This window comes from Felis catus, chromosome B4 (genome assembly GCF_018350175.1).
Source record: "Felis catus isolate Fca126 chromosome B4, F.catus_Fca126_mat1.0, whole genome shotgun sequence".
Taxonomy (NCBI): Eukaryota; Metazoa; Chordata; class Mammalia; order Carnivora; family Felidae; genus Felis; species Felis catus.
The window spans coordinates 41319396-41344141 of NC_058374.1; the positions used below are offsets into that span (position 1 = coordinate 41319396).

The 24746-nt window shown below is 46.0% G+C and overlaps 1 protein-coding gene across 2 annotated transcripts in view; it reads right to left on the reverse strand.

Annotated features, from left to right (window-relative positions):
• The window catches only part of VWF (von Willebrand factor), a 137407-nt gene that overhangs the window by 107551 nt on the left and 5110 nt on the right, over positions 1–24746 (reverse strand). For both annotated transcript variants that reach the window (XM_045060755.1, NM_001246279.1), the window contains 3 exon segments: positions 16795–16897; positions 16291–16499; positions 8306–8430 (listed from right to left, as the gene is read on the reverse strand). In XM_045060755.1, the coding sequence (XP_044916690.1) occupies positions 8306–8430; positions 16291–16499; positions 16795–16897 (437 nt within the window).

The window sequence follows — 24746 nt, forward strand, 5'->3', positions numbered from 1 at the left end:
ACCAAGCAGGGCTCAAAGCCTGATTCCATCCCACAGATCAGTCACCTGTCACCAAACCACCATTTACGTGGTTTTCCACACCCTCAATGTGGAAACTGCCACATTGGCGAGCCACACCTCGCCAACTGTTTCCTCACAACCAGGTTAGACAACAGTGTAGTACAGCAGATAAAGCACAGGTTTTAGAAGCATGGTTGGACTGCAATCCCAACCCTGTCACTTCCATAGTGTGTGTTTGTGTGTGTGTGTGTGTGTGTGTGTGTGTGTGTGTGTGTGTGTGTGTAGGAAAATTATCTTGCCCCTCTGCACCTGTTTCCTCACCTATAAAGAAGGCAGGGTGTAGCAGAGATTGAAAGTTGCCCAGGATCTGTTCTTCCCTTTTTTCTTAGTGATAGAACCTTCAAATTTCAACTGTCTCCTGGGCACATGCCTGCTGGGAACAAAGATTCTATTTCTTCACCTCCCCAGTTGCCAGGAATGGACATAACTAAGCTTTGCCTACTAGGACATAAGCAGAAGGGTCATGGGCAACATTCCAGGCAACGTCCCCAAAAGGAGAGGGCGCTTCTTTCTTAGCTCCTTCTCTCCCCACTTCTAGAATATGGTTGTGATGCTTGAGGCATGAGCTGCCATCTTGGACCATGAACTGGAAGCTTCACGTCAACAACAACAGAGAAACGAGACAGAAGGACCCTGGATCTCAATACCGTGGTACCCTGTGCTAGCCCTGGACATTCCACCCAAGTTCTCTACACCGAGAAAGAGCAATAAACTTCTATGTTGTGTAAGCCCTTGTTACTTTGGGTGTACAGTCACTCACAGAGGAACCTACTCCTAACACAGACAGCAATACCTATCGAAGCCAGTTGCTGCAAAATAAAACTAAATGAGGTTACACAGGAAAGGCAATCAAGGGCTTAGAACTACTATCATCGGTCTGTTGTCCATACTAGCCACACAGTTCGAAAATGGTTATTCTCCTCAGCTCTCTGCTGAACCATTCTGGCAGAGACATACGATGGTCAGCTCTTTTGCACACTTCCAGCATCTCCCTGGCTCCGGTGCCCGGCAACGGCTACTTCTATCCTCCTTCATCTCTTGTCTGTGGTGCCAGAGGCTGTCAAGAGATATCTAGCCCAGCTCCATCAGCCCATGACTTCATCCTGCCCGGGTGGGTGCGCAGACCCAATTGTAGCCCAACATAATCACATTTTCAGTTCATTAAAGAAGTCCAGGCCTCTTCTCTGGAGATGCCAAGGCGGTTCGAGGGAAGGAGACAGAAAAGAAGCTCATCTCCCCAGTGGCAGACAGCGGGGAAGAGAAAAAGCAGTGGCAAGAGATCTAAAGCTTAGCTATTGTGTTTGTTCCCAAACAGCTGACGAAGGACAAGGGAGGGGGCATTCCTAGGACTGAAGTGAACAAAGAAAGGAGAAGCTAATAAATAAAGTGCAAGATTGTTCACCCAGGCCCTGATCTTTCCAGCCCTGGGGTGGGTGTCCTGTGGCTGCCCCTGGGGGAGGTATGGGGGCGCCTGGCGCCTGAACTGACCCAGAGTAGTGGGTTCAAGAATTCACCCCTGTGGTGGGGCACAGTTTGTCATTGGTCACCCAGCAAGGATGGATGAGGGGGGGTGGCTGATTCTATTTATATCTTCTGGCTGGCCTGGGATTCCTACCCACATTCCAAGATCTGACTCACAAAGCCCCCATGAAACTGGTTGATAGGTTTCTACCAAATGGATGTGTTGTTTTGTTTTGTTTTGTTTTGTGGAGTTGGACATTTCTCTCTCTGAGGTGATTGGGATACAGCCCTCACGAGAAGTAGGGTAACTGGATATGTCACAGAAGTCCCTGTATCCCAAAGGACCCTCCTCACCCTGTGCCTTGGTCTTCTGGGAGGCATGTGAGCAATCGTCAGGGATCAGGGTAGGGCTTGGCTGGCTGGGAGAAGGGCCAAGCACCATCCTCAGGTTCCCAGTTCGGGGTCTGTCCAAGCTCTGGGGGTGGAACCACTCTACTCATCCTGCTCCCAGTAAGGAAAGATCATCAGCTTTGTGATAGGAGCTGACTCCCTGAGCTAATACCATTCACCATTCTTTTGGTAATTCGTCCTCTACTGACCCAAGATGGCATTTGCATTTTCTCTTTCATGGTTGTTCAATTTGTCTTATGTGTTTTGTCCCCTGAACAGGACTGCAATCCAACTTTCATAGTTTGGTATCACCCAAGCCACACAAAATGCCTCAATAAATATGTTCGAATAGGCACCATCAGATTCTTGCTCATTCTTCTCCTCACCAGAGGGGAAGGAAAAGGGAAAGAAAGCCACTTGTTAAGGGATTTTGAGATTCTTATGTTAGGAAAGCCTTTGAATTGAAAGCTTGAGTACTAAAACCTCATCTGACCCTCCTCAAAGGTTCGTCAAATAAGTATACTAAAAAGTCGTGTTCTGCTTGATTTGAGGGTAATCTCTGAAACCCTGTGGCAGCCTCTGATCTCTGCTATAAGGCTAAACCCCCAAAAGCACCCTGGTCAAGGTCATGCCCATCCCACCACAAGCACATGGGCTCACTGCCACTCTGAGTTATGAGAAGCCTAAGAGTCCTGACGTTGATTTAAAAATTCTCTTCTGCTCCAGACACCTGCCTGAGGCTGCTGCTGCTGCTGGAAAATTCACCACCAGAAGGCTGAGTGATAAATGGTGCACTCGGTCTTCTCAAGAAAGACTGGCCATCTTGAGGACCAACTCTGGGGAATACAGAGAGAATCCTTGGAGCCGGAGCCACGAAAGCAACCTCACATGCAGATGGCAGCAGCAAAAGCGGGAGATGGCCTTCCCAGTCTGGGAGAGGTGATCCTGGGGAGGAGGATGGCTGCAGCAACTGCATTTCCCAGCGGAAGTGAGGCCAAGGTCATGACCATCAAATATATTTCCGCAGGTCATACAGTGTACAATGGCAATATGCCACGGGGTTATCGTTCACATTGTGGACACCACACAGGTCCACGTACATTCTATGTACATTTCTAATGATTATTATGGTGATTTCCCAATAGGCAGCGGTAAAGTGCCTTCAGGAAGGGGCACCTTTTTCTAACTAGCAAGAGCATTGGATGGACCAGCTGCAGCCTTGGGCTTCATGCTATAGTGAGCACTGAGGACAAAGACAGGATCCTTTTATAAGATTCAGCCCTTGCAGACAGTACCCAAACTGAAAGAATGTAAATTAAAAAAAAAAAAAAGGCAACCTAAGAATGTTTCTAAAATGTTAATTGTGTAGTAGAGTTACCTGAAATCATCATTAATTATCTGAGCATTTAGAGCTTGGGGCTTCTTACTACTGGGTCTGCCACTCTGAGCTCCAGACTCTAGCAGCCCTGCCTTCTGTTTCTAAAGCTGAAAAAACTGTAAATTTGCATGCAATCAAACAAGCCATTATTCAGTCCCAGTAGAGAGGCGCTGGGTTTTGTTGGCATAACAAGGAAACATTCATCCCCTAGGTATACGTAATATGACCTGCCTCAGAAGAAGCTAACTCCTTGCTACCAGCCTGGAAAGAAGGTACGCCCCAGAGAAGTGGGAGAATAGATTCTGGTGGCTCTCAAGAAAAGTTCTTAGGTCAATGCAGTCTTCCCCACAGAACATTCTGCCACCACAAAATAGTCCTTAGAGCCACAATGGCAAGCACTTGTAAATGATGCCCATTTACCAGACCTGACTTCTGAACCCAGGGGCCCAGGGGACTAAGCAGGCTGTGAACAATTCCTTCCAAAGATGGCACTAATCACCTCCCAGGAGATGAGTCGCTGTGCTTCCCAACCAATGAGAGCACCCCAGACTTGAGTGAACACAACCTGATTGGCTGAGACAAAGTCAGGTCTCCCTTCTCAGGTAAACAACCCTGAAGCTAGTTCTGAGCTTGAAGGAGCTTGTGCCTCGGGAGGTCTGGTGCGTTTGGGGGCCTCAGCCCAGCACTAAGAACTTGGTAACCAATTTCTCAGGCTGCTCCCAGGGCGCTGGTTAGTAAGGACTTTAATGCACCCAGGAGACAAAGTGAGTAGCAAGCCTGCAGCTGGAGCCTCCAAAAGTTGGAGGGGTTGGCAGGGAGACAAACAAGGCTTCTCATGGATTCTTTGTCCCTCCTTCCCCTTCATCTCCAGGAGACAAAGTGCCCTGTCTCCCTCCTCAACTCAACCCAGTATCAGGTTCTCCATGTGAAAACCCTGTCTTCATCTCCCACTTCTTATGGATAAATGGGAGTACTCCTTTGTACTCCGAGGGTGGGGGAATATTCATCCAGCACTTGCTCTGTTCTGGCCTGTGTTTGCAAAATAAAGTAAGACAAAACCCATGCCCTCAAAGAGCCATTCAATATCAGAAGGACTTATGTGGCCCCACCACGACCTCACCACTGCAGCACCCCCTGCCTTAATCCCACCCTTGCCTAGCAAACACTGAAGGGTGGAGACAGTGAACCACCTGCCAGCCACAAAATGGTAAGTTAGGACATAAAAGACAGAAATGATAAAAACTCTCTCTTTCTGCCCCTCACTGCACATGATCCTTGAGGGCACTCAATCTGAAATTCACTTGGGCCACTACCAAGCAGCTCTGGAAGAAAATTTGGCTTCTGTCACTTCCCCATCCCTCGATGTGGCTGTGTTCAGACATCTTCTCTCCTTTTTTTTTTTTTTTTTAATTTTCATTTTTGAGAGAGAGAGAGTGTGAGCGAGTAGAGGCCAAGAGAGAGAGGGACAGAGGATCTGAAGTAGTCTCTGTTGCAGACAACAGAGAGCCAGAAGCGGGGCTTGAACTCACAAACCTTGAGATCACGACCTGAGCCAAAGTTGGACGCTCAACTGAGCCACCCAGGCGCCCCCAGAGCCAAAGTTGGACGCTCAACTGAGCCACCCAGGTGCCCCCAGACACCTTCTCTCCTAACCTCGCACTGGGCTCAGCTCCCCAAAAGGAACAGGGTTACAACTGGGAGGAGGGTGGGGGGAAAAATTTAATTTTGGAGTTTATGCTTAAAGTCCTGAGTGTGTCTGGCTTCTTCCCATCCCATAGTACAGATGCTGCAGCAGTGAGCAGACAGCGGGAGAACATCAGGAGCCAATAAATAATGATAATAATAACAAGAACAGCTCATAGGATTGAGCCCCACCGGGCTAAACAGCCTACCCATAGTCTCTCTCTCTCATCCTGAGCTGTGGTCCTGTGCAGCGGCCACTCTTCCTATGCCTATTTTACTCTACAGGAGCTGATGCTTGGAGAAGTTCATGTCTCACTCAGAGTTACAGAGCCAGGAAGTGGCCTGACCCCACACCCATATCTTTAGCACAATGCTGAGGCCCACGGATGAGAATATCAAGGAACTACCAAGGGCAAGGACCAGATATTTCAAAGTTTTCCTGGAAAGAAGAGGAAGCTACGCTCTTCCACACAACCTCACCCTCCCCTCGGGTGTTAGAACTTGGTCTGCCTCGGTCAGTGGCTGGTACTGGGCTACGTTCCAGGTGCCACGGATGTTCGTGGGCTAGCCAGAAACCTAGCACGATTGAAACACTGGCAACACAAAAAAGAGGCATTGGGAATGTGCTTGTTTATAAATTGGAAATTGTGTTTACAATCTAGGGAGCTGGATGAAACATCAAGTTAGAATAGTTTTCCTGTGCCTGACACGGTCCTTGGTTCAGGAGATCAGATTGTTCCACAAAAACAGAAAAGACTCACTGCGTGAGTAACCAGCCAGTAATGAAGCGCGCTCTCTCTCTCTCTCTCTCTCTCTCTCTCTCTCTCTGTCTTTCTCTCTCTCTCTCTCTCTCTCTCTCTCTCTCTCTCTCTCTGTCTCTGTCTCTCTGTCTCTCTCTCTCTCTCTCTCTCTCTCTCTCTCTCTCTCTCTCTCTCGTGTGTGTGTGTGTGTGTGTGTGTGTGTGTGTCTGTTTATTTTGCTTCTGGAGTAGGAGAGAGCTGGAGTTTCTCTACTTTTGTGCAGACTTGGGGAAGATCAGACTTCTGCAAGGGCTGACTGGGGGTTAATACCATGGAGGCTGTCCCAATCTCCAGACACATACCACCGCCTATTCCCACTGAATGTTTATTGCAACTTATTATAAACTGACTTTCTAGCCCAATCCACAGAAACACACAAAGTTTTAGAGCTGAAAGGAACTATAAGAATCCTGGAAGCCAACTCCTGAGGGAAAACTCAAGGGCCACAGGCAGAGATAACAAGCAGCCTGAGGCAATGCAGCCAGAACAAGGGAGGAGGGAGGGGGGTGAAGCCAGAGACAGTGAATTCTGACTCTGAAGCTTGTTAGCTGGTGACTTTGGCAGCTACTTAACCTCCCATGGCTGTGATTTCCTCATCTCCCTGCAGAACTGTACAGGCTCACTGTGGCCTGTCAAGTCCTGTCATGGCTGTGGTCCTGGACAGAAGCAGGGACCACCCTCTTCCTGTAGGATGGAACAGGGTGGTTGCTCCCTGGATGGAGGCTGGGAGATGGTGCTGCTAAGTGGCCGGCTCCACAGGGGTTGTAGGGTACAGCGTAGATGCCCTTCAAAGCCAAGGACTCATCCACTCACGGCCTAGAGGGTTGGCTGGTAAAGACTCACAGCGGAGTCATCTGCAGGCATTGTCCTCAGCCCAAGCCTCCCTGCCCAAAGGAATCCTGTATCCAGTGACCAGCGGGTCAGTACAGGCTTGTCTAGCGGGGCCACCCCAGCTTTCAGAGCTCCTTGAAGGATCAGCTGAGGCCCCAGTTGTAACTACATGGCTGTTCACCTTCCCCACACCCAGGATGGCCTCTCTCTCCCCCTACAGACGCTGCTCCTGACAGGTCCCCAGTCATTCCCTGCACAGGGGGGGCCTGACTTACAACACCTCCAAGAAAACCCCCCAGACAGTGAGTCCCTGCCTCACTAGGACAATCCCTGTGCTGACAAGGGCCCAGCTTCACCCCAGTGACAGGCTGTTTCTCCTCCCTCAGTCCCAGCAGCCCAACTCCAAGGGGAAGTAGGGTCGTCCATCAAGGGAGGTCTTTCCCCACCTAAAGCATCACCCTCCCAACACCCTAACCGCCAAGATACAAAGGCTACCACCTGAAGAAGGTAGAGGCAGGATTCAGTCCTGTGCACTCCCTCCCGCCAGACCCCCTCTCCTCCAAGGTGAAGGTTCTGGTAGTGGGGTCCTAAGAGGCAACTCTGAAAGGGAAGAAGCTTCTGAGGAGCTACCATATGCTTAGAAACATGAGCTGCAGAGAAAGGGATGGGAGGTACCACTGTCGGTACTGAGTCTCACGGCAGAGGCACACAGACAATAGGAAGCCATGTGACCATAGAGGCAGCCACTGGATTGATGTGGCCACAGGCCAAGGAATGCCACAGCCACCAGACACTGGAACTAGGAGTCTCCCCTAGAGCCTCCCAAGGGAGAGCAGCCCTACGGAAACCTTGATCTTGGCCCAAGGAAACCACACTGAGACTTCTGGTCTCCGGAAATATGAGAGAATACCTTCCTATTGTTGTAAGCCACGAATTTTGAGATTAATTTGCCATCACACCCAGGCCCTCCTCTTCCCTCAGCTTCCCTAATTATAAAGTAACCCTCTTCTTGCTGATGTGCTGATAAGACCTAGGGGCCTTGTCCTCCTATTTATAATTTAGAACAACCACTTATTGAACACCTAAAAAGGAACTGTTTCCTATCGCAGAATTTCAGACAGGTGGCAGGCAATGGTGGAGATATTTGGGCACAAGAGAGGGCACTGGAATATAAAACAGAAAAGTCTAGGAGCACCTGAGTAGCTCAGTCGGTTAAGCATCTGACTTCCACTCAGGTCATGATCTCACGGTTTGTGAGTTCAAGCCCCACATCAGGCTCTGTGCTGACAGCTCAGAGCCTGGAACCTGCTCTTCAGATTCTGTGTCTCCATCTCTCTCTGTCCCTCCCCATTCATGCTCTATCTCTCTGTCTCTCTCTCTCTCTCTCTCAAAAATAAACATTTTTTTTTAATTAAAAACAAAAACAGAAAAGTCTATTTGCTCACTATACCCACTCACTGGACAGACATTTTAGAGCTCCAGGCCCAGAGCAGTATTAGACTAGAGCCAACCTGACTCCAGCCATAGTTGGTTTTCAGGAGAAAAGGGGCCCATGGGAACCCCTCTTTGAAGAGTCAGAGGGACCCGCAGAGTTAGGCCCACTCTGCATCTCAGTGGAGGACTAGAGAACAGATGACTTTCTGCTTCTCAATTCCAGAAGTCCCACTGCATTCAGACCACATCCAGCCTGGGCTATACCCACCTTCTGCATTTCCTCAGATGAGATGTTGCACGGGCTGCTGGGAGGGGATGCTCGTTTGCACTGTTGTTCCCCACTGCTCAGGGCCCAGGAGTTGGCAAAGTCGTAGGGGTCCGAGGTCAAGGTCCCTGTGGAGAAAGTTTCAAGGAGAATGAATTCACAGTTAAGCCTGACCCAGGACTTCTAAGGGAAAACTCTAGGTTTGTCATCACCTGAATCAACCTTCCATTAGATCGGTACTTAGGCGTCTGGGTGGGGAGTAACTTCTGTGCAGTGCTCAGCATAACACCATAGCGCACGGGCACTCAGAGGTCAGTGTTTGGGGGGGGGTGGGCACAGTGAGGAAGGTGACATGGAAGACAATGAGGAACATGCCTGTTCACTCTGTCTCCATGCCCTTGTGCACCTTTCCCCTCTGCACCCCCTTATTACCTTGACTCTCTCCGCTCATTCTTTGAGATGCGGCTCCAGAGCCACTTCCTCCAGGAAGCCCTTCTGAACTAGTTCTACTCCCTGCCCCCCACCCAGCCTGTGCTCCCTCAGCACCACAGCCACCCTTCCATCAAAACCCTCATCCTCCATTGTGTTGGTATTTCCTTTGTTTATAGTCATACTCCATTCAACTGTGAGCTCCCTAATTCAGGGTACAGGCTGTGTCTCTTATCTCTGAATTCCTAGCTGGGGCATTGTAGACACTTGAAACATTTTTGCAGAATGAAGGTAAGAATGTGACACGGAACCTGAGCCCCCAGTCACCACATCCCCCGTGCTTTCACAGCATCTGTGCCTTGGTCTCATACCAGCCACGCCACCATTGGCTCCCACAACAGAGCGAGGGCCTATGGGCTTACACGACAAAGGAGATACCCAATGTCACTGCTGAGTCTTCACTGCAAACAGACTAATGAAGCATTGAGGCAAGTGGTCCTTTTGCATAGCCAGGTCCAGAAGAGTGAAGCATGTTTCAAGGTCAAATCATATACTCAAGAAAACAAAATAGAAAATCCTGAGGGAAAGAAAAGCAGGACATTGGAGGTATTGTCAGTTGGCATCTGGGGTGGGGTAAGCAGGGAAAATGGCCCCCTCCAAAGATTCATTTCCTAATTCTTGGAACCTATGAATTATCTTATAGGGCAAAAGACGTGATTAAGTTAAGGATCTTGAGAGGAAGAGCTTATCTCGGATTACCTAAGTCAGCCTTAGATGCAATCACATGTATCCTTATAAGAGGAAGGCAGCAGGAGGTGACTGAGAGAGAAAGAGAAAGAGAGAGAGAGAGAGAGAGAGAGAGAGAGGAAACAATGTTGTGACAGGCAGAGATCGAAATGATGCAGCCACATCAAGGATTGCTCACAGTAGTTGGAAGAAGCAAGGAAAAGATTCTCCCCTAGGGCCTCTGGAGGGAGTAGAGCCCTACCATCACCTTGACTTCAGCCATTTGGCCTCCAGAAATTGTGAGAGATTAGACTTCTGTTGTTTTAAGCCATGGAGAAGCCAAAAGGAAGGGAATTTAAATTTATGGAGTTTCTACTATGTGCCAGGCATTATGATAAGTGCTCTCTGGGTTCTGAGTCACCACGTCACACAGGCTTATCTGCTTTCTAACATACCGTGAGAACTCCAAAAAGCTTCAAATAATTTCATTCTTTTACAGAGGTTATAAAAAACAAATATACTTAAAATTCTTGTTATAAATATGAAGAAATTGAAACCTGATAAAAGGACAAGACAATAAGAAAAAAAACAATAGAGTTGAAAAAGAACCGCATTTACCTTCTAAAGTTACAAATATAGTCAAGGAAATAGAAAGAAAACTCAACTGATGGGTTAGACATCATCTGGAGATTAGAAAGAGTTGAGGGAATTAGGGAACTAGAAGATAGACCTAAGACGTGATGTACTGATGAGCCAGCCATCTGGAGAAAAGCAAAGCCCTGGTTTTTAGGATTTGCTGATTTCCATGGTGCAAATACTCCAACCATGGCCAACTTCAAGCTACCAACATGACAGTACTGAATGCAGACTTGGAAAAGATGCTCACAATCCGTTCTTAGCAGCCAGCATGAGCGCACTCAAAAAGCAACAGAGAGGAATAGAGAGATAGCAAAATAAAAGTAAGGTAATGAGAAAAAAAAAAGGATGCAATACAAATATACAATATACATCTAACAGGAGAGAAAATGACTGGAAGTTTTCTAAATCTGATGGAAAATACAAGTCCTGAGATTCAGGCATCACAGTCTCAAGTAAGATAATAAATATAAAACTCACATCTAGACACAACATAGTAAAATTTCAGAATACAAGAACAAAGAGATGACTTACGTACAAAGATAGAATACTATATACGATGCAATAACAATTGGACTGGCAACCTTCTTCTCAACAGCAACGATAGAATGGCATCTTCAAAGCACTGTGAGAAATGACTGATGCCCTAGAATTCTATACCTAGCTAAAGTATCATATAAGAATGCATGGCTGTTTGTTTCAGTTATCACTATTACCACTACCAGACCCTTAATGAAGGAAGTACTAAGGGATATTTTTTAGAAAAATAGAAGTTGAACCTAGAAAAAAAGAATCAGATGCAAGGAGAAATTATGAGCAAAGAACCTGTTAAACATGAGGATATAGCTAAAGAAGCACTGATTGTGTAAATCTATCATAGTAATGTCAAATTTAGTGGTATTCAAACAAGATTGGGAGGTTAGTGAGGTAGTAGGGAAAGAAGTAGCATTTTAAAAAGCAGTAATAATAGAAAGCACAAAATAAGATGGTTAATAGAAGTCCAAATACATCAACACAACTGAATATAAAATGAATGAAAAGAAGCCAAACTTTACATTGAGAAGACAGAAATGATTAATTTACATTAAAATATCAATAATGAGAGGTGTCTGGGTGGTTCAGTCAGTTGAGTGTCTGACTTGATTTGGGCTCTGGTCATGACACCAGGGTCATGGGATCAAGCCCTACATTGGGCTCTGTGCTGACAGCACAGAGCCTGCTTGGGATTCTCTCTCTCTCCTTCTGTCCCTCTCCCCCACTCACGCTTTCTCCCAATACATAAATAAATAAATAAACAATAATGAGATATAGTGAGATACCATTACACATCTATTAAAATAGCTAAGAGAATAATAATAATAATAATAATGTGGCAATTCCAAATGCTGGTAATGACTCAGAGCAACTGGAACTCACACGTTGCTGGGACAAATGCAGAGAACATGGCCAACTTAAGAAACAGTTTGGCAGTTTATCATATTAAACATATGCTCATTATACCACCCACTAATCCCACTCCTAAATATTTTCCCAAAGAAATTAAGTGTACTTCCACACAAAAACCCGTATGTGAATACCACCTCACACTTACTAGGATGGCAACTATCAAAACAAAACAAAATAAAACAAAACAAAACAGAAAATAACAAGTGTTGGTGAGGTTGTGAGAATTTGGAATCCTTGCGCACTGTGGGTAGAATGGAAAATGGAATAGCCACTGTAGAAAACAGTATGGCAGCTCCGCAAAGAATTAAGAATAGGGGCATCTGGGTGGCTCAGTTGGTTAACACCCGACTCTTGATTTCAGCTCAGGTCATGATCTCAAGCTTGTGAGTTCAAGCCCCATGTTAGGCTCTGCACTGATAGTGTAGAACCTGCTTGTGATTCTATCTCCCTCTCTCTCTTCCCCTTGCCCATTCATGTGTGTGCACTCTCTCAAAATAAATAAACTCAAAAAAATTAATTAAAAAAAGAATTAAAAATAGAATTGCCACATGATCCAGCAATTCCACTTCTGGGTATATACCCAAAAGAATTGAAATCAGGGTCTTGAAAAAATATTTGTACACCCATGTTCATTGCACCATTATCTACTCTAGCTAAACATGAAAACAACCTGTGTCCGTCATTGCATAGAGAAGCAAAATGTGGTATATACATACAATGTACATTCTAAATGAAGGAATTATGAGATAAATGGGATTAATAGGTATGAACATCCAGCTACAAAACAAATAAGTCACAAAGACTGTGGGGAATAAGTTTAGGAATTCCCTGAGCTTGCACCAATGGGTTAACAAGTCTTAGGATGAAAGCATCCAAGATTAGGTAAACAGAACTGAAGCGACCCCAACACAGTACAAAAGCAGAAAGCTGCTTTCACAGGACAGAAGGTCCAGAATAGGTAAACAGGTAAGTGGGGCTATAGACCACTGCAGCAGGGTGAAACTGCCAGGACCTGAGCTAATTAGCAAAAGAAACGTGCCTTGTTGACCCTGAGGTAGCCTGCTCTATCCGTCTTATGCCGTAAGCAAGTTAAGATAAACAGACAGGTGCCTCGTGCCTGCCATAAAGTAAACAACCCTCTGCTAGGCGCTGAGATTTTGTTTTCTACTGACCCAAACCCCTAACACTGCATATCTTCAAAATCCCTTTCTCTCACACACGAGTTAATGTTCATAGTTTCATTGCCTCTTCATGGACATCCATCACGTTTGTAAGCCTTCTGATCCTAATAAATATGGAGCAAGTATCCTTACTCAGGACTCTTGTCTCCTCCCAGACATTAGCCTCTCTCGCAGTTAATTCTGCATCTTCTCTCTTGCTGGACAAGAGAGAACTCCAGCCTCAAAGTCTGCGACAAGAGATGAAAAGTACAGCACCGCGAGTACAGCTAATGAGGTTGCAAAACATGGTTTGGTGGCAGAGTGACTATAATTATGGTGATGAGCACTGAGTAATGTGGAATCATTCAATGATTATGCTGTACACCTGAAGCTAATATAACACTGTGTTAATTATACTGCAATAAAAAAGAGACTTATTCCTAAGAGTTTATTATTAATAATAGCAGTACTGCTTCAGAATATCCCATTTCAATGCACAGTGTGAGTATGTAAATATTTTACTTTCCAAGCAAATCTGTAAGTGTATCCCCACTTAACTTCGCAACTCTTCATGACTGGCACATCTGTGCTTCCGAAATAAACAGGGCTTAAGCACTTTTGTTAAATTGTTGACAAATAATCCTTTTATGTTCTTGTTCTCAAACCTGTTCTCTAGATGCTGAAATGTGTTAACCAAACAAGGTGCAAATTTAAAACAATTCCGTGTTGAAATAATTGATTTAAATACAAAAAAAAAAAAAAAACAACCAGAAATTGTGACATGTGCTACGATGTATGGATGAATCGTAAAGACATTACGCTAAGTGAAATAAGCCAGTCACAAAAAGAGAAATGCTGTGTGACTCCACTTATATGAGGCAGTTGGAGCAGTCAGAATCATAGAGACAGAAAGTAGAATGATGGTTGCCAGGGGCTGGGGAAGAGGAGGAAAGAATGGGAAGTTTGGTTTAATGGGTATAGGGTTTCAGGTCTGTAAGATAATAAGAGTTCTGGAGATGGATAGTGGTGATTGGTTACACCACAGTGTGAACGTACTTCATGCCACTGAGGTGTGCACTGAAAAATGAGTAAGATAGTAAATGTCATTTTATGTGTGTTTACCACAATTTTTTAAATAGGTAGAGTGAGGCGCCTGGTGGCTCAGTCAGTTGAGCGTCCGACTTTTGATTTCAGCTCAGGTCACGATCCCAGGATCGTGCGATAGAGCCCCACTACAGGCTTCATACTCAGCATAGGGTTTACTTGAGACTCTCTCTCTCTCTCTCTCTCTCTCTCTCTCTCTTCCCCCTCCTTTGCCCCTCCCCTGCATGTGTGCATACTCTCTCTTAAATAAAAAAAAATTCTTTTTAATGGGGGGGGGAACCCTATACATGAATGTTTATAGCAGCTTTATCCATAATTGCCAAAGACTAGACATGACAAAATGTCCTTCAACTGGTGAACAGATAAACAAATTGTGGTAGCACTCTTCAATTATAAACAGGAACAATCTACTGTTACAGAAACAACACAAATGGATCCTTGGGGGAATGATATTAAGTGAAAGAAGCCAGAACTAAAAGGCAAAGTACTCTTGGTACAGTATGAAGAGTTAGAGTTATATAAATTTTGGAAAAATCAGAACTCTAGGAACAGGAGCTACCAGGGCTAGGAGCTGGGGGAGAGCTCAACTACAAAGGAGCACAAGAATTCTGGCAGCGAGGACACTGCTCCATAGTTTATGATGGTTACATGGCTCGACACTTTCACAAAAGCTCATAGACCAGGAAGCATGGGTTTTACTGTATGTAAAGGACACCTTGATAAAATTTTTTAAAAAATAATAAAAATAATAAAAATAGTAATAATAAATAAAGAAATAAAAATAAAAATAATAAAACAAAATAAAATAATAAAATAAAATAAAAATAAAACAAAATAAAATAATACAATAATAATAAAATAAAATAAAATAATAAATAATAATAAAATAAAAACCAGCTATGTGCTTCTTTCATGCAATATATCTGAAACAAAACCACATGGACTGGTTGAGAATATGAAAAAAGATCAAGTAAATACCAACTTACAAAAGGTGAGGTGACTCTATATTATTGTCAGACAGACTTTATGGCATTGTGAAAAATGACGAGTCAGTACATAAAAGGAACAGTTCACTAGAAACATTCAACATTTCTAAAATCTAACTGCAAAGGCCCAAAATAGGTAAAGCAAAACTTGACAGAATTACATGAAGAAATTGACAAATTCATCACCATCATAAAAAAATTTAATACACTTCCCTTAGTAATGGGTAGTTGAAGCAGACAAAAAAGTAGTAAATATATAGACTATTTGCATAACACAATTAACAAACTTAATTCAAAAAGTATATATAGAATCCTGCACCAATCAGAGAATGCATTCTCTTGGAACATACATAGAACAATTGCAAAAAAGATCATGTAGGTGGGCACCAACAAGTCTCCCCAAACTTCTAAATTAGAAATCAATTTAGTTATAAAAGTCTATAAAGTCTATAAAAGTCTATAAAAGTTTAGAAAAGTCTAAACATCTGAACATTTTGAACACACTTTATAGGTTAAGAAAGAATTCAATGGAAATTAGAAAATCCATAGAACTAAATGAAAATGAAAACATGTTACATATCAAAATTGGTGCAGCTAAGATGGCATTTAGAGGAAAACTTACAGCCTTAAATGTACACATTGGACAAAATGTACATATTGGACAATATAAAGTTTGAGAAATTGGTGCTGGAAAAGACAAAAACAAATGATCTCACTATTTTCCAACACATACAGTGAAATGGAAGGAATGGTCAACTGTTCTCTAGACACTTCTCCCTTAATCAGAGGGTAGTTGAGTCAGAAGGAAGAAGAATAACTTAATGTACAAATGTTCAGCTTTTGTAAGGGAGCATCACTAATTAAATGTTTATGTAATTGAAATTATCTAAAGAAGAGTAAAGATTAGTAATGGTTTCCACATTGTCCATATTACCTTCTATTGCTCATGAACAGACACATAAACTGGCCTTTTTGGACAGCAGGCCGTCCTTTATAGATTTCATCCATAAAGTTCTACTGCACTCATTCAAGTCTCCAAACCATCCAGCATTTACCAACCATCTACCATGTGTAAGCTGCTATGGGGAATTCAAAGTTGAACCAAGTCAGCTTTGAGGAGCTCCAAGATGTGGTTTGCCAGGTGGTCCAGGCAGTGGGGTGGAACGCTAAGAGATAAGGTTGGCAGGAGGGGAACCTGAGTGGCTCAGTCATTTAAGTGTCCAACTCTTGATTTCAGCTCAGGTCACGATCTCATAGTTCGTGAGTTCTAGCCCCGCATCAGGGGCTTGGGATTCTCTCTCTACCTCTCTCTCTCTCTGCCCCTCCTCTGCTCTTGCTCTCTCTCTCTCTCTCTCTCTCAAAATAAATAAATAAACTTAAAAAAAAAGGTTGGTAGGATAAATATAACATGGCAGGGAAGAAGTCTTAGTGAAGGTTTGTAAGCAGGGAAATTACATGTGTAACCACAACTTGAGGGAAAAGTTATCTCAGAAAAGCTTACCTTCTTGAGTCCTGAAATCATCCTCAGTAAAGATGTTAAAATTGCCACAGAGCCCACAGGTCTTGTTGAAGTATCTGTCTGACAGCAGGATTTGAAAATTGCCACTGCCATCAATTCTGGCCACAAAGCCGTGGGTCTCACTGGACAGCTTGTAGTACCCAGCCTCAGTCTCTAGATACAGCCCGTTGGAGGCGTAGGGCATGGAGATGCTGGAAGGACAAGGATGAACTCAGGAAGTATGCTTCTCATGAATTTCCTGGATGTCCCTCCCACCTTTCAACCCCAGCCCCATGCTCCAGGGTTGGGACCTTGGTGCCAAGTCTCTGAGGACCTAGACCAGGAGTCAGGAGACTGGCCTCTTGCCCAGCCCTGCCACTCACTGTCCCTAGGCATATTGACTTCCTCACTCTGGGCTCCAGTTCCCTCATCTCAAAAAATAAGGGGGACTGCAAGAGGGATCCCCAGGGTCCTTTTTAATTCTGGCATTCCGGGCTTCTGATTTACCTTTGGTCCCCCTGCAGCACAGTACCATTGACAAACAAATGGATGTCAAAAAATTCCCCAAGATACACAGAGAGGCTTACTCTCTTGCCATTTTGGAAGTCCCCTGAAAGAGAAAAAAGTCAGTAGTGGTGATTATTATCAAAAAAATTATATGTTTAATTCTCATCATCTTATACACATCACTAATCTTATCTCAGTGGGAAACCCCCCCCCCAAGAACTTATCAAATGGGCCACAAAAACCTTCCCCAAAATATCATTTACTCATTCATTTTTCCATTCATCTAAAAATATTTATTGAGTGCCTTCTGGATACATAACCCACTAATAGTCTCTTCTATTTCTCCAAAGAAAACTATGAAAGCATGACCCCTTCTTCTGGGAGCTTATGATCTAAATAAGATAAACAGTCAAAAAGAGAGTAAAAGCAACATCGTGAGTTATTGGTAACAGGTACTCTAGGACAGTATAATGTTCTCTTAAGACAGCCCAAACCAGAATCCCTAGGCTCTTTGTTGAAAATGGAGATTTATGAGTTCATGAAATCAGTTTACTGAATTTGATTTTCTGGGAGAAATTTAGAGATCCTGTCGGCAAAGTGCCTCACTCTGCACGAGAAAGGAAGTCAGGATGCAATAAATGATTGGTATTGCCATTCGAGATGTGTGAATAGGTCAACACATAAGAAAATAGTCTGTGAACAAGGGTTCAGTTGTGAGGGGCAAACACAGAGGCGGCGGCGGGGGGGGGGGGGGGGGGGGCGGTGTCCTAAAAGCAGGAAAAGAAGCAGAAGACCCATTTTCCACAGCACCATGGAGACTAATCCTACCAGGAGGCCCTGAGAACTGGCGGTCTCCAGAGATAACCGACTGGCCACAGGAAGTGAAGGAACCAGATGGAACAATGTGGAGTCTGAATCTCAAGCCTTGGAGACTAAGAAGTTAATGAAAACAGGGAAGATGAAGGGCAGCAATGAACACAGAGATAGAAAGTGCTGGAGAAAAGGGGGTCAAATACGAGACTCAGTGCCTGAGGGCTCCTGCAGAAATGCGGCAAAGGACCCAGCTGAAAAGGTTAACCTTGGAAATGAGGAAATATTCCCTCGCCTAGAAGAGCGTGAGCTCCAGCCGCTCAGCAAAAGAGGAGGCAAGAATGTCTGCGGAACTAAGTGCAGGAGACGCTGGCAAGAGGTGCTGCTGCCATGGCTTGGGCCACTGACAGTCTTTGGCGGAGGATTTCAGCTGAGGCCTGGGCCAGACCCAGAGGCTGGAGGACCGCGATTAGCTATTACACGCATGCGCGCGGGCGCACTCACCAACCAGAAAATAGACTCTTTCTGGTGACATTTCCGTGAGGGAGTCACATGTAAATAACTGGCCTGTTCTAAGAATAGATTCCTGAATGGTACACTGTTAGCAGCTCAGGGTGGGGGGATGGGGGGCCCAGGAAAGGCCCACAGACCACCCACAGACCACAAACCACATTCTGCAGAGCTCCAGACCAACACTGTCAGGAGGGAAATGAGATCCCAGCCACATCAAAGGGTTTTTGTCCTGTTAGCTTGAGGAGCTTTTGTCCCGGTAGTCTTGCCTGCCCTGCATTTTCACTTAGAGCAGTTTCGCAGCAAGCACATCTTTAAACAGTTAAGCAAACATTCTGGCAGCAAGAAATTAGCCAAAGAAAAATAAACACAACCCCACAGGTAAGTGATCAGGCAAATAGAGTCGAACGTTAATGGTAGAATCCGAGTGGGGGGCATACGGGCGTTCACTGTCTTATTCTTTCAATGTTTCTCAACGTTTGGAAATTTGCGTAGTAAAATGTTGAGAAAACAAGCAAATGGGATAGCCCCGCGACAACCTCCGGTTGGCAGTCAGTCCCTCCCCCGAACCATCCATGCCCCTGGGCATGCGCAGTGGACCAAAAACCAGTTCCCTTCCAGGGTCCGTTCTTGGAGCTGAATCCATGGGACAGGGCCAGCCTCCAGTCACTACCTGCCTGCTGGAGATGGTGGGCAATGAGCCCAAGAAGTCAGGGGCTCCGGCTCCCTTATGACCGCAGAAACTTGTCTCCTCATCCGTACAATTTTCCCTGTCACCCATGCCCAGTGTCACAGAGCAGATGGACGGGGGCTCCTACACCTCCTTCACTGGGTAACTCAACCAGTATGTTGCCTCTGAGCCAAAGACCTCTCCCTCCTGGAAACGAGAAGAGTCCCTTTGTGCCTCTCCTTTGTAGAGTCTCCCTCCCTCTCATGGGGATTCAAAAGGGCTCAGGAGAATAAGTCAACCAGGGAGCAGGGAGCATGTGGCTGGAGGGTGAGTAGGGAACGCTTCGCATGCAACCAGGCCGCTTGGGGTGAGCCACTGCCCTGCAGATGCAGATCTGCAACTCTTTAGAGCTTTCAAGGATGTAGAATCCCCCAGTTGCTCGCTCCACAGAGGCCAGGTGCCATAGGAAAGCTAGAGCTCATCATCCCTGTAAGGTTGAAAGGCTCCCACTGTGTGGGGCTACATGGGACCCCCAACCCTTTGCAAGTAAGTGATGAAGGCAGCCTGCCCCCACAGACTGAGGGACTTGGGTCCACCCAGGTGGCTACACTCAGGGTAACTTGCCTGTCATCACAGAGCCAGTGAGGGGTGAGAGAGTCAGGACTCATACCAGGCGCTGGTTTAAGTATTTGAGGGGCTGGGATCACCATGAGGAAGCCAGGGAGCATCTTTCACCACCTGCTGAGCAGAGCACTGGTTGAGTCAGCACCCTGTTCAGGGAAGGTGGGGCTGGCTGCCCAGGACCTTCACTTGTCCAGGGGCCCTGGGGAGCCGGGATTGGGATCCTTGGTGAGGACTGAACTGTGAGGAGTCTTCGGAATTCCTGAGCCTGGGGAGCTGGGATTGGGATCCTTGACGAGGCCTGAACTGTGAGGAGTCTGCACAACTCCTGACCCTGGACGGCGAGGGAGGCCCTAAGAGCAGTCACTCCACACCCAAAGCAGCAGGGCAGCAAGGAGATTCTGGAAACTGTGTCCTGGAGAAGACTTCATCACAGAAAAAAAAAAAACACATTCTGACAGCGGGAAAGCTCTTGGGGATGGTCAGAACAGGTGGCCTTAAAACACTTTTGCCCCAAAAGCAGAGTAAAAACAGTTTACTGCAAGACCCAGAATGCACACACTCACACATTTCACACCACTTGCCCTTTCCATGAGCCAGGCCCCCTGACTACTTTCTGAGGTTTTTCTATCCTATTCCATGTAATCTCTTTAAATACTGGCTACATTCATTAAATTATTTTTAAATCCATAGTTATGACTCAGTTTGAAAAACACTGAACTAGACTGACTCCATTTTAGAGTTAGAGAAACTGAAGCCTACGTTTACAACAGGGTCTGTCCTCCCCAGCAATAATGACACTTGGGACCAGACACTTCTTTGTAGTGGGGGCCTTCTGATACATGGTAGGGTGATCAGCAGGATCCCTGACCCCTACTCACTAGATGCCAGTAGCATCTCCCTCCAAGTTGTTACAATCCAAAACGTCTCCAGACACTGCCGTATGTCCTGGGGGGGGGGGGGGGGGGGGGGGAATCACCCTGGGTGAGAACAATTGCTTTACCCTGTCATCAAGAGGCAGAGCCTGTACACAGGTTTTCTAACTCCAAGGCTAAATCTCCTTTGGAAACACAAAGCTGCCTAACGGGGCATCTGAGTGCTCTGGATTTAGCCACTGAAGAGAACTCTAGATTTTATTTGCTTGTTTTATTTGCTTCCTTCCCTCCCTGCAGAACTCAGGGGGGAATCTGATGACGTGCAGCTATTAGGAAACTGAGCCCAGGGGCGCCTGGGTGGCGCAGTCGGTTAAGCGTCTGACTTCAGCCAGGTCACGATCTCGCGGTCCGTGAGTTCGAGCCCGCGTCGGGCTCTGGGTTGATGTCTCGGAGCCTGGAGCCTGTTTCCGATTCTGTGTCTCCCTCTCTCTCTGCCCCTCCCCCGTTCATGCTCTGTCTCTCTCTGTCCCAAAAATAAATAAACGTTGAAAAAAAAAAAAAAAGAAAAAAGAAATTGAGCCCAAAAGGGTCTCCCACATTCCACAGACGTGCACGTTAGCACTTCCTCTAACCGCTGGGGGAAGGTGGGCGGGGTGTCCACCCCAAGAGGCCAGAGCCAACCATGCAAGCTCTTCCCCAGGGAGGCTCTGTCTCTCATCTGGCCTCTTGAACTCAGTGACCAAGGGACTAGGTGAGGGAGTAAGTCTTCCCCCACAAGGAGTGGGGAGCAGGCTGGCAGCTGGAGCCAGCATCAGATCTGGGTGATTTCCCGGACTTTAGAATGTGGAGCTCACTACTATGCATTTCTAACAGACGCTCCACCTCCACTCCTGTGATTCTGATGCAGGTGCATCTTCCAAACACTGAGAAACCAGGGATCTGGTCTAGTTACTGATGTGGAAACGAAGGCCCCCCTGCTGAGTAAGTGACTCAGCACGTTGTCTGGTTATTCTATGGCTCTCTCTGGGCTGGCTTGGGAACCAGACCCTGCAGGGTGGCTTAGGAAAAGCAGCCTTTCTGAGCAGAGGGGCGCCAGGACTCCAGTGCTCTCTCTCCCTGGTCCTCGTGCTGGTGGGCTAGGAAACCCCTGGTAGCTTTGGCCTGCCCAGACCTGCCCCACCCAGAGCCAGGATCAAGGAAAGAGCCCTCCCCTTCACACCAGGTGGTGCTTCACACTTGGACATAAACAGCTTTACCCAGGATGTGAACAAGGTCCGCAGGCACTGGAGAGGAATGGAAATTTGGGATTTCGAAGCGGGGAAACAGGATGTCATTGGAGAACAATGGGGCAGAGGAGTATATGAGGTTGCTGGCATGCACATGTAAACTGGAGATGCTGTGTCCAAGCGTGCAGGACGGACCCTGGGGCCTCAGGCTCCTGAAGCAGCTGCACTGACTCACCCCTCCCCAGGACCGCCCTCCTCAGATTATGCCTCTCTTCCCAATGCTCCCCATGCCACCAGCACCAAAAACACAAAAAAGTAGCCACCCATTCTCTCTGATGATTCGGGGTGGGAATTAAACCAATCTCAGTTAAAGTATGATTAACCCATAATCTGGTTTAGGCCAATTACCCGCCAGAAAACTGACATCTGACAAGTTGTTATAATAACCATGACCCGGGGGCGCCAGGGCGGCTCAGTCAGTTGCAGTGTCTGACATTAGCTCGTGTCACGATCTCAAGTTCATGAGTTTGAGCCCCACGTCAGACTCTCTGCTGTAAGCACAGAGCCCACTTCAGATCCTCTGTCCCCCTCTCTCTCCACCCCTCCCTCACTCAAGTTCTCTCAAAACTAAATTAAACATTAAAAAAAAAAAAAGAACAATGACCCAGTGAGGGTGGGGGCGGGGGTCCCAACAAGATATTTGAAACAGAGGCTTAACACAGCCCTGCAGTTTCCCCTTGGCCCTTGAAACCCCAGAAAGGATGGCCAGAAAGGCCAGGCCTCTGACACAAACCCAAGCGATGTTCCCCTGACCTTGACAGAAACGGTCCCAAGGGCCCAGCAGCTCCTGTGTCCACCATGTGTTAAAGGTGACTGCTTTCAATCACTAAGGTTTGGGTAACACTTCACACTTGTAAATGATTTGTCTCCCTTGATCTTCACTGTATCTCCATTTTGAAGACAAGGAAATGGAGGCTGGGAGACATTGCGCACTTCCCTAAGGACACTCATTGAAGAGGAAGAGCCAAGACAAGGGCTCTGATTTTCTGAGCAGAGGGGCGCTGGGAGCAAAGCCACCTGGTCCTAGAGGATGGAAAACATCCAATCCCCACAAGTTGATGAGACCAGTGCTGGACAGGACCAGAGTAGTGGGGGGTAGGGTGGGGCTTCCTAGAGGAGGTAACCGTGCCTGCACAGAGGCACCCAGGCAGCCTGAGTTTCCCTGTCTTCAAGTCCTACCCTTAGCATGGAAGAGTCTAGAGTGGGTGTAAGTAGGGGAAGGGGACTTTTCCAACATGCTGCTTGCCTCCCTGAGTCCAGATGAGCTCTGTGCCTGGTCCTAAGATTTCATTACACATTGTTTACAAATCCACCTTGAGGGTAGGGAGTCTATAGCAGGAATCAAGACAGCAACTCCCAGTGTCTCCGTAGGGTCCCCCTCCCTGGAAAGTCCCCTGAAGCCCAAAGCCACACAGTGGAAAGGATGTCACTGTGTCTTCTTTTGAAATCTTTCTCCTGTCACTCCTAACCTGCTCCATTCTCACTGATACCCCCAGAGTCATCTCAAGTAGGGCGTCTGTATGGAACCCCACCACGACTTTTTTTAAGATGCATAGAACAAGGGGTGCCTGACTGGCTCAGTTGGTAGAGCATGCGACTCTTAACCTCAGGGCCATGACTTCAAGCCCCACATTGGGTGCAAAGCCTACTTAAAAAAATGGTATGGGTGTCTGGGTGGTTCAGTTGGTTAAACATTCAACTTCAGCTCAGGCCATGATCTCACGGTCCATGAGTTCGAGCGCCGCATCAGGCACAAAGCCTGCAACCTGCTTCACATTCCATGTCTCCCTCGCTCTCTGCCCCTCCCCAACTCTCTCTCTCTCTCTCTCTGTCTCTCTCTCTCTCTCTCTCTCTCAAAAATAAAATAAAAACATGAATTTTTTTCAAAGAACTAAGTACACAAAGAAAGATCAGTAGATGATGTCAATGTCAATTTCATGGTTGTAATATTTGAGAATAATTTTGTACAATATTACCAATTGCGGGATACTGGGTAAAGGGTACACAGATTGTGTGTGTGTGTGTGTGTGTGTGTGTGTGTGTGTGTGTGTGTGTGTTTTACAACTGCATGCGAATCTAATCTCAAAATAAAAAGTTTAACTTAAAAAATAAAAAATAAATCTTACATATTATCCCCAAAACTTTTGGGTTTTATTACAGAGTTACAAGAATCCACAATGGATCTTTTTTTTTTTTTTTTGAGAAACAAGAAAAAGAGAGAGAAACGGTTTTTTCCTCGTGATGAAAATCTTTAAGATCTGTTCTCTTAGAGACTTTCAAATATACCCTACAGCAGTGTTAACCTTAGTCACCATACTGTACTTCCCAAATCCTGGACTGATCTACCTTACAAATGGAAGTTTGTACCTTACCCACCTCTGATAACCACAAATCTGATCTCTTTTTCTAAGAGTTTGGGTTTTGTTTTGTTTTCTTTTTCTTTTCTTTTTTAGATTCTATATAAAAGTGAGATCACACGGTATTTGTCTTTCTCTGTCTGGCTTATTTCATTTAGCATAATCCCTCAAGATCCATCCATGTTGTTGCAAATGCACTATGATTTTTAAGGTAGAGAAACCCACTTAAAGTAAACATTTTACATGAGGTCCTCAGCCTGCAGCCTCCCAGAAAAGGTGACAGGGTGCTTTTTCTCTGCAACTGCTCTCCCAAGTTACTCCCCAGCTGCTGCCTCTGAAGCAAAAGGGACCCCCAAGTTCAGTGTTCAGAATGGCTTCCACCATTTGTCATGCCCTGGGGATGTCTGTGGTCCTTTTCACCCCCTGCCTGGTTATCATGGCCAAGACCACCCAGTCTCCTGTCTTTCTCCCTTTCTGACAATTTTGGCAAAGTAGCAAATTCCTTCTTAATCCTTCAAACTGAACAAGCCTTTATAGTAACTCCTCACTGCTGCTGAATCCAGAAACAAACTCTCCCATCAGTCTGTCAGCCTCATTCCTGCCTCACCTCCCACTATTCCTCAGCCCCATGCTTCTCAAGATTTGGTCCCCAAACCACCACCAGCAGCAGCAGCAGCAGCAGCAGCAGCAGCATCCAGGAACTTGTTAGAAATGGGCCTTTCAGGCCCCACTCCAGATCCACTGACTCCAAAAGCCTGGGCATGGAGCCCAGCAGCCTGTTTTTAACTAGCCGTCCCGGAGATCCTGATGCAAGTTGGAGTTT